At 38.7% G+C, this 10,967-nt stretch overlaps 1 protein-coding gene across 4 annotated transcripts; it reads left to right on the forward strand.

Annotated features, from left to right (window-relative positions):
• Positions 1-476: 476 nt before the first annotated feature.
• Positions 477-10,129, forward strand: LOC112557840 (low-density lipoprotein receptor-related protein 5-like). 4 transcript variants are annotated; one of them, XM_025227916.1, is made up of 15 exons: positions 479-613; positions 2,217-2,304; positions 2,500-2,736; positions 3,063-3,237; positions 3,652-3,785; positions 4,435-4,594; positions 4,795-4,919; positions 5,180-5,278; positions 5,520-5,768; positions 6,918-7,086; positions 7,540-7,673; positions 8,163-8,319; positions 8,656-8,780; positions 9,147-9,245; positions 9,447-10,129. In XM_025227916.1, the coding sequence occupies exons 1-15, from the start codon at positions 611-613 to the stop codon at positions 9,458-9,460; spliced, it is 1,968 nt and encodes a 655-aa protein (XP_025083701.1). In that variant the 5' UTR covers positions 479-610; the 3' UTR covers positions 9,461-10,129. The 4 variants fall into 4 exon arrangements, with proteins under 4 accessions (XP_025083704.1, XP_025083701.1, XP_025083702.1 ...); XM_025227917.1 differs by lacking the exon at positions 479-613 and adding an exon at positions 667-923; XM_025227918.1 differs by lacking the exon at positions 479-613 and adding an exon at positions 850-872.
• The last annotated feature ends 838 nt before the right edge of the window (positions 10,130-10,967 follow it).

Below are 10,967 nucleotides of genomic sequence, written 5' to 3' on the forward strand. Positions count from 1 at the left end.
ATTATTTTAAAATCCGAAAAGAATGTTGTCTCTGTATTCCTTTAAAATAAAGTTTTTTCCCGATAAAAAAACGAAGAATTCTTGAGCAACGATAGAATTGTATAACTGAAATTTTGTACGGTTTTACACTCCATAGTATACATTTATAAAGAGACAACTGATGTATATTCTGTATGATCAAATCCAGGGGTTCGGTACTGTAAAACACATGGTTTCAATGCCAATGTATAATTATATTGTCTGCACCTCGTGAGGGCGCCGTATTTTCACACAAACACAAATCGTACACCGGAAAACCAGGTGCATGCACACACACACACATATATATATATATTCGTAGTAGGACCTGAAGTTGTCTCTCTACACAAAGCGGAAACAGCTGGCGGCTCGTTGCAACCAAAAATCACAATCAGCGAACGAGCGTCACGAACGGGATTAACACTGAATAAACTGAGTGAACTCATGCGTGACACTCTGCACAAGAGGTCAGGTGCATGACTAGTCCTGCACAACACGTTAAGTACCAAAGTGCTTTACAGTTGCTTCAGTTTGCCCAATGCTGTCACCAGCTTTATGAGGAGCAGAACTTTTTTCTACCTGCTCTTGTGATATGGTAAGCAGACTTGTAAATAATCACCCAAGAAATATACTGTTTTAGAAATAAGTATGCTGACTGTTGGGGACAGTTTGTTTAACTGTGTGCTTATGATTCATAAACCATTATTATATGTAAATATATCACCTCATGTGTCACTAGGCACTAATGTAAGCAAAGCTAATCATTTCTCAGAAACGTTTTCCTGCAGCGACCGGTGTTGACTTCCTGTTGCTACGCAGTAAACCACAAATAACTATATTACTGTGTATTAAAAGTAAGTGATCAACGGGAAGGCTAAGGTTCATTGAAGAATTTCTGTCATCGGGTGAGCGATTTTAAACATGTTTTTAATAAGTTCTACTACTACAGTAAGACTGTGGTATTACCCTGTCTTATTCTTGGTATGGCAGCATGGTGTTATTACTTTGGATGTTTTACAGTGACTTTCATAGTCTAAACATTGTCTTGTGTTTTGAACTGTGCCAGCTGTAAGAACAGGATATCTGTTACTAGTTCAAAGGTCACACAATTAACGATACATAAGCTGCTTGCTTATTAAATGCAACACAACTCGCAGAAATATCCTTCATGGATAGTTCACACAGTCTAAGCGTCTTAATTTTGCTCTGATACAAGCCCTCACTTCTTCCAAAAGCATCAAAAGGGTTTGCAGGGGCGCAGGGACTGAAGATATTCTTCTACAATGGTGCCTCGTTAGTATAATTGCTGTGTGCACACTTTAGCAATCATAATAAGATTTCTACTTAACGGTCGTCTTTTCCATGCATCCTCTTTTTAGCAACATCAAGCATAGTATATAGATACATATTGGGGTGGGGGAGGTTAGAGTAAACATGACAAGAACAAATGTTGTAATATTACACTAAAAAGTCCCCTATAATCTATTATGTGTTTCTTTATTTGAGTTTACACCATGGTTAGAAAAAAATATAAGATATAACTGCAAAATATGTATCTTTACTATTATATGGAGTATTCTAGAATAAACCAAAAAAACGCACTTTAAAAGTTATTATCGATGATTTACGTCCAGAGAAAAACATATGAGAGATAAAAAGAGAAGGCATGAAACCTTTAACAAAAGAAGGGAAGCTGGTGTCTTTGGATGAGCCAGCAAATGGTTGTAATGCTGCAAGCAACCAGTTCTGTAAACAATTATCACATGTACAGAAAGATCAGTTCCCAACACGACATGTGAACTCGCGACAACCGATGATTTTTCTATTGATGACAAGTGTCCAAACATTCTACAGGAAGCCCAAACACGCAGTCACATCGTCAAGCAGACCACCGGGCTTTACGGGAAATCCCGATCACGGCTAAAAATAAAAATGACGCGATGGCTAAAAATAAAAGTGACACGACTTCATATCGACGCTACGTCACATCACACTCAGAAAAAAATCATCTACGGAGGTCAGAACATGAGTCCAAACATGCAAAGCCAAAACTGTTTGAAATCGAGCTTTTGAGAATATTGTTAACGATAATGATTGCTAAACAACAAACATTGTCTTAAAACACAAAATGAAGCTTTTAAAAACAATGGGATGGCACATTGGTCTGTAGACCTGTCAATCTCTTGTGATGACTGCAGGGTTCACTGAACTGTGGTGTGACCACGATGACCACCTGGCTTCTTTCGTGTGCGCTTATTCTGGCAGCTCAAGTACAAGATGTACAAGGTATTTGTACAGGAATCACAGAAAGACAGAATACATGAGTGTGAGAGCATACAACAGATGTCTAATAAGAACAATACTCGCTCATATAGTATTAGGAACGTTGTTCGCAATAAAGTAAGTCGAATCATATTCTTTAAATCACTGACTTTGTAAATCATGTGATTTTGTAAGTCTACAAATAAGTCTTGTCTACAGCACGTACTCCCAGGAAGTTTCTTCTTGTCGCAAAATCTGGGCCCGCCAATATTCATCGAATAGACCTGTCATCCTCAAAAATCTCAACCATTCCGATCGACGGGCTGAAGAAACCGATTGCCGTGGACTACGATCCTGTGGAGGGCCGCGTCTACTGGACGGACGTGGAGGAGAGGACCATCCGCTCAGCTAAAGATGGCGGCAGTAACGTACGGCTCCTTCGCCAGCTGGGTCAAAGTAAGCTTACTTATACTCGGTGCTACTGACTACAGTGGGTGTACGATATTTTTTAATTAAAAACTATTTAGAGCAAAATTTGTTTTCTTCATAGACAGTTTTTTTTTTCATTAAGAGTCCAGCAATTTTAGCTGAAGGTAAACTTTACAAAGGTCTTGGAGCAGTCATTTGTTTTACCCTTTGCGGTTTGATTTAACTGTTTCAGTTATGCTGAATGCTTTTTAGAAATTATTTTATAAACTTTGTCATCAAGAAAAAATATACACAACGATACACTTTTTAATGTGTTTTTGTAGTAATTAATGAAAAAGAGATTTCTGTTTTAGAGGCTGCACCGCACGGTCTTTCTTTGGACTCTCAGTCCAGGCTTCTCATCTACACTGATTTAGGTGAGAAAGTCTTTGGCTTGATAACATTGTACAGCAAGTACAACTACCACCACATCGTCATTGACTCCGACATCGATGTGCCCAGAGACATCGAGCTGGACAAAGACAATGGGTAACATTAAAATATCGAGTTCTCAGGATTTATATCAAAGGTTACCATGTTGACAGTTAAGACAATTACATTATATCTTTGAAATTTCTGATTTGTTTACTGAAATGTGAACTATAAGAATAATTTCTAAAAGTTTACTGAGCAAGAAGAGAGAAGCAGGCGACAATATCGGTAAAACACCTTCTCTACCTCGGTGCAAGAATAGTGTGATGTTCAGTTTGATGTACTGTTATGTATTGTGTATTGTACTTTGCGGTGTGCAGTGTATGGACTGTGGGGGTACTTGTAGTGTGATGTATTGTGACATACAGGGTAATGTACTGTGTGGTGTATTGGTGACGTACAGGGTGATATACTGTGTGATGTATTGTGACGTAAAGGGTGATATACTGTCTGATGTATTATGACCTACAGGGTGATGTACTGGACTGATGTGGGTGTGACGCCTAAAATAGAGCGAGCCAACTATGACGGCACTGACCGGAAAATACTGGTTTCAGGATTCGAACTTCTCGACCTGCCAGTCGCACTGGCTCTGGACAAACATGGTGGGATATTCTTTTATGTCTTTTCTTTGTTGGCATTGTTACCATCGTTATTGTTTAGTTTAGGTTTTTTTTTAACTACATGAAAACCCATCAGCGTTCATAGCTACCACATCCTGTCCCCGTTGCAAATTTCTGTGTTTCATCCTTCGTTTATAAACAGTTCAGATTCTGGACATTGCATATTAACTTTCATACATCATAGAATGTCAGCTGTGGAATTGTCCTAAACAATGGTGTCTCAATGGACTTGTTGCTTCGAGTTCCATTGTTTCGTATCCCAGTGCATTAAGGGGACTCACAATTTCTTGTGTCGTTGCGCCGGGCCACCCAAAGTCATTTGACAGCAAATACGAAGTTCTCCTGTTCGAATCTCTTGTCGCTGCACACCATCGTATGACCATCGTTTATCGTCATCAGTGAATCCATTGTTTAGTTAACAGTTAATTAGTCCGATAACAGATGTGTGGATAGCTGTTCGGCACGTTTTGTTGAAAAAGGACTGAGTGTTTAGTGAGAGCCTGGTCGAACAATCGTGTCCACAGACAAAGATTTGACGACCACGCTTTTAAACATTACAAAGATTATAGTAAGATTTTAAGAACATCAATTGGAATTTTGGGGACATTAATATTTTCACTGGTGTGTGTAGGAGGAAGACTGTATTGGGCGGATGCTGCAGCACAGCTGATAGGCTGGACAGACCTGGAGGGTCAGAGTACCGGAGTTCTTTTTAGAAAACCAGGCTCGCGCTTCTTTGGGATGGACATCTACAAAAATGACCTGTATGTCACGGACTGGAGAAATAACAGGTTAACACTCTCAAAATATCAGGAGCAGTTTCTACTTTGGAAAACCCACCTTTCGCTTCCTACTTTCCCAGACATTTGATTCTCAAAGAAAAATCTGTAAAAACATTTTTAGAATTATTCCTCTGAAGTTGTTGAATGTAAACAAGGCATCATTGTGTTCAGTTTGTATTCCTATCTACTCAGTTCAGGGTTTTTAACAGTCCACAGGCTGCAACAACATATATTTACCGCATTAACACGGATGGGAAAACAGAAAAGAAATTGTTAACTGCCTTTGGACGACTCAACGATATCCGTTTCTACGGAGACGAGACACAGACTAAAGGTCAGTGAGGACTTTGTAGAGAAATGGAGGATCGTGAATGTTCTTTGTGTAGATGAAAACAGCGAGAGTCGTTCTTTATGAAAGATAAATTGTTAAAGGTATTTCAACTGTAAGTCTAGAAACTTGCACTGTAAGAAAAACGAGAATGGTCTGATGAATTCTTCTGAACATTTATTGTCCTTATGAATATATTATTTGTATATATTATTCATTGTCCTTAGTGCTTAATTCGACCAATGACTTTCACTTGTTATATTCAGAATCTAATGCATGCAGAATAAACAAGGGAGGTTGTACCTACATCTGTATACCAACGTCTCCAAACAGCAGTAAATGTCTTACTCCAGACGATTCGCCGTGTAGGTAACATAAATATCTAACAATAACTATAAGCATTAAAAACGTATTTTGTCTAAACTAAACACACACACACACACACACACACAATCCTTAAACAAAATACTATTGTCTTTCTGAACAAAGCATTAATAACATAGCTAGTATTTTTGTTAAATTACTGGCAGAAATATGAGGATACTAGTACACAGGAATTTATTTATTCGGGCCTGGATTTACTTAGATTGTTTCTCGTGTTAACAGCCATTACACCTCCAAGAAAGTTCATGCTTGTCACCACGTCCACGCCGAATGCCATCAAACGAATTGACATCAACACACAGGACACCTTTGTCATCCCAGTGGACAGAAGTCAGAATCGTCAGAATCCCATGGCTGTGGACTACGACCCACCAAACGCTCGCATCTACTGGACAGACATCAAGCGGGGAGCAATTCGCTCCGCCAACCTGGACGGCAGTGATGTTATGGTTGTTTGCCAATTTAATCCAGGTAAACACCTGCTGCCCTTCCGTCTTTCTTCTACTAAATGTTGTTGTTTCTTATAAGAACTGTGCGATTTTAGGCTTATACTTTCCTCACCTAAAAGGCCACACTTCAGCCAAGTTTAATCCATCAGCTCTTTAAAAGTGACTTTATTTGAGGTTTATAAAAGTGATGTCAAAAAGTACAAACATTAGGGTGACAATAAATAAACAATAGTAGCAAAGATATACAGTGTGTAGTTAAATGGTGTGTAATTGTAATGTTCAACAGTCTCAAAACTCTGTAGTTTCATCAAGCTTTCCCTTCTTTGTCAGAGGTGATGTCCACAAATAGTGTGGGCAATAATTAGCCTGAACCATATTTGATCCCTAAATTTGTTTTGCTGTAAGAGTCTTAAATAAATTTTATCATGAGTTCGTAAAAATAAAAGAAGAAAATTCAGAAAACCATTTAATAAAACACTTAAAATCGCCCGGTTCCCTCAGTCGGCTGAGGGGAAAACTGCTTCTAATAATTTGCCCGCTCCCACAGCCCAGGGTAAGGGAGGCAACACTGGAACTTTTAGAACTTGTTCCTCCATCGATTACTTCCCTTTAAAGGCTGAAAAGTCAGCCAATCAGGTATTTTCTCGTCTTAAAACCACCACGTGGTGGTTTGTTTACTTGAGCGCCATGGTGACATTTGTTGCATGTAACTCGATTTGACGTGGATTTGTACTCAAACAACCGAAAAAGAGAAAAAAAACAGCAATTACTATTAAAATTAAAAGGTATATTCTAATAAAATATATGCCTGTTTTGTACTTTTGTGTGTATATATATTTTATAAATATTTCTTCTGATTGTCGAACTTTTGACCTACATCCCGATTTGTGAGCTCTCCGTCCGAGACAGTTACAGTCTTTCAGTTGATTTTACTACAAGACAACAAAAAGTATATTTGTTAATATGTACACCACGTAAATCTATTGTATATGATCTTTAAGACGGAGTATCACAGAGAGCTGTTTTTATTGTAGGATATTAAATATAAATTTTTGAAAATACCGGTCGAAATTTCATTCGCCGCTGCTGTCCTATATTCACGTGGTCTTTGAATCCATCACATTAATAAGTTTCATACTACATGTTAAATCATGACAAATAATGGTCTCAGGCTCACGACCATATGGCATGTCTGTGGACTCGCTATCGAGGTTAATCTTTTACACTGATGCTGGTCATCGTCTCATTGGGATGGTGAGGATGTCTACCAACAACTACCTCACGGTTCTCGACTCTGACATAGACATGCCTGGGGACATCGAGTTGGACAAACACAACGGGTAAAGATACAAAATAGGCTTTGTCAGTTAGAATTTAAATATAAAATATCAATATAAAATTGTTTCCCTTTAAAAGATGCTTACATTTGTTGTGTAGTTGTAGTCAGGGCTGTTCTTAGCCCCCGCGGGGCCCGAGGCAAAGGGCATGTGCGGGGCCCTCACGCCACGATCACACGGTTTTAGTTGGGATCTAAAGTCACATATTAATCACAAGCGCGGGGCCCAAGGCAGATGCCTCGTCCGCCTGCCCCTAAGCACGGCCCTGGTTGTAGTTGTCAACAATTAAGATGTCTCCTCAGTAAGGAAGATTGACAAGCGAATCAGGAAATAAACTGTAAACTTGCTGAATGATTATTGTAACAGCTACTACGTTTTAATCCTGTTTAGCTTTGGAATGTTTATAGGTACTCAAGGGGTTCAGTGGTCTTTAATGCTTTGGATGAAAAAAAACAGGGTGATGTACTGGACTGATGCGGGTGTGACGCCTAAAATAGAGCGAGCCAACTATGACGGCACTGACCGGAGAATACTCGTGTCTGGATCCGCCAACCTCGACATGCCACACGGACTGGCTCTTGATAGAGTTGGTGAGATGTTTTTTTCTGTTTGTCTTATCTTCTTTTCTTTCTTGCCTGATTTGTTATTCTTTCTTCGATTTCATTTTCTCTTTTTCTTTTATTTTCTTTGTTAGGTTAGTTTCGTACATCTGCACTTGTTTTCTCTGTTTGTGGTGTGTGTGTGCGCGTATGTGTGTGTGTGTGTGTGTGTGTGTGTGTGTGTGTGTGTGTGTGTGTGTGTGTGTGTGTGTGTGTGTGTGTGTGTGTGTGTGTGTGTGTGTGTGTATTTTTTAATGTATGGATGATACAAGGATGGGCAAATAGTTAATTCAATCGATCGTTAGCACACATTCATGTTTGTGTGTCGCAATCGGCGTGCTTGCGATTGCGTTTGTATTTGACTGCTTGTGTATTTGTGTGTGTGTGTGTGTGTACTTGCTTGTGTTTGTTCATTTGTTTTTGATGCATCTGTGTGTGAGGGGCTTCGGTTGTGTTTCTGGATCGTGTTTGCGCGTGCAGGTCAGAGACTGTACTGGGCAGATGGCGAGAGCCGGATGATCGGATGGACAGATGTGAACGGTCGAAAAGTTAGGGAGATCTTGAGAACGCCTTCCTCAAGCTTTTTTGGCATGGACATCTCCCTCAACACACTGTTTGTCACAGACAGAATTACAGAGTACATCCATTCCAACTTTCTTAACACTTTTAGTACATCTTAAAACGTATCCATGTACTATTGCAGCCAATGGGAGAGATGAGAAAAATATATGTTAATTAGGAATATCGTAAAGTCGCGGTTTCGACCTCGTTATGTGAAAGGAAATGTTTGTAGTTGTATATCGCTAAAGGGATAATCACCAACTTTGGAGATAATAGTATCTGGACCTGAAATAGACCCATCTGTTACAAAAAGCAACTACCCCACAGTGAAACTTTAACAGTAACTTTAATGTGATATTTTATTATATACGAACATTACTGGATGTTGATAGTATTGATATTTTATGACCAGGTCCAAGGCTGAAGCTACATACATTCGTCGTATTAGCACTGATGGAAAGCGACAAGACCAAGTGATCACAGTTGAGGGACGATTAAATGATATCCGTATCTATTCGGAGGACACAGAAGACAAAGGTCAGTGAATGATCAGAGAGTAAGAAAAACATCAAAGGGTATCCCTTGCTATAAACAAAGAACAGCGGCCGATTTTCTTTTAGACACTAAAACACTGTAAATAACCATTACATTTTATATAAACTCCAGCGCAGCATTTTTCCAAGACAGTAGAAGTAGAATGATGAAGCACAAAGCTGCCTTTTAACAAGGAGTTAGACACAAAATGCAGTAACTAGACATCTCGCATTAATTAAAAACAAACGTACTAACATAAATTTATTGAAGTTTTTAAACATTAAATTTTACATCTAATATTATTCAATAAAAGTGTATAAGAAATGTATCAAATTCCTCACAATATTGTGTACTGAATTGCTGTTGTAGGACCCAATGGGTGTGGACGTAACAATGGCGGCTGCGAGGAAATCTGCGTACCAACTCCTGATAATAACAACAAATGTTTATTTACAACACTGAAAGATAGTATGTATTCTTTAAAAAAGATAAATATGTTTGTTGTAGAAGGAATTTTACACGAAATTTAATCTAAAGCTAACGAAGGAAAATCTATATAAAAACTACCTTTACATAAAAACATTAGACAGTCTAAAATAACATTACGACAATAACGAGGTAATAATGATGAGTAACCACGATGGTTTGATGTTTTTATCTCCCTTTCAGAAACAGAACTGTAGACGTCCATCACGCTTCCCTCGTCGTGTTCTTGAAATGATAATCAGAAAGAAGTCTGTGGATGAAAGTAATAGTAAGCAATAACACACGACACGAACTTTATATACATTACCGTAAATACCTTGGGTAGCCTGTCTGTTGGTGTGCTAGGCACGGGTGCACAGACGGGGTAGCTGCCGGGTACATCGACCTTCAGCGCTAATCCGTTGTTGTTTTTTAAGAATTACACCTGACAGTTTAGGGTGGATCCCTCTGTACACCTGCTTCCTGGAATTGAGAACCAAAAGATGCCAGTCTGGCCACCAGCGGAGGTTTGCTGGATTTTACAGGTGAGAAACGTACTTGTCAGTCTCTGAACGATGGAGAGTGCATGTGCATGAAAAACAAAAGAAAATGGGGAACTCAAACTACCTATACTAGCATAAATTTCCATATCTAGATGACTGATAGAAATAATGATAAAACTGATTAAGCCTGTATTATACTAAACTAGCTACACAATGAAAGAATGTCATGGTTTCAAATGTCTCAGCCTCACATCTGTTCCTAAATGCCAGTGGTTTTGTCAAAACTGCTGAAAACAGCCTCAGTTAAGAAACCACTTGTAAATTTTGTACTGATAGAGCTGGTAATCATGTCAAATTAGTATTGTATAAAGTTTGGTGCCTTTGGTTTTTTTTGTTATTATTTATTTTATTAGTACACATCGGCAGTGTGTGTGCGTGTGTGAATGCATAGATACCAATTCAGATAATAATGCAGACTACTTTTCATGTTTCTTCAGCATGACATGCACGGATTATTATTCAATACACACCTGACAACCCTGACAGACTTAACACCAAGTTATTATATCAAAATTACAAAGAAAGATGTAGACATGGCTGCTGTTTACAAGATACATGGAAACACTACCTTTTCAAGTACCTGTCGGTAACTATGTTTTGTGTCTGTCAACTCAACTTGAACCCGTGCACAAACAGGTCTGAAAGATAAGGGACAGGCTAGTTTTATTTTGCACTTTTAGATAAGTGTTGGGAGCAAGATATTGTAAACAACAAATCTGAGCCAGTCAGTTAAGTTACTGATATTAGTGCTCATTGTTCGACATTGTAAACAAAAAATCACAAGTACAGTATTCGTGTTCCTTGCACTTTTGTTGTAAACTGTGATTAGATGATCGCAGCTTCATCTCACACGACCTGTGAAAACCATCACACTAATGTCCGATGAGAAATTAAAGGCTTCACAAAGGTCATCTTACTCCGGTTCCTTGGAGGCATGTTTTAAAACTTTTGTTGTTGTTATTATTATTATTGGAAAAAACCTCCTCTGTAAAACTAAGCTTTAACCTCTTTTGACATAGTGTCCGGGTCACCTGCAGTTTGTCGGAGGATTACAAATAAGTGGACCACAATGTGGGTATGTCTCGTCAAAATAACAAGAAAACTAGACAAATAAAACTAGTCTGGTTATGACAGCATGATGCAGCCAATCTCACGTGCATGC

Source organism: Pomacea canaliculata, linkage group LG2 (assembly GCF_003073045.1).
Source record: "Pomacea canaliculata isolate SZHN2017 linkage group LG2, ASM307304v1, whole genome shotgun sequence".
Taxonomy (NCBI): Eukaryota; Metazoa; Mollusca; class Gastropoda; order Architaenioglossa; family Ampullariidae; genus Pomacea; species Pomacea canaliculata.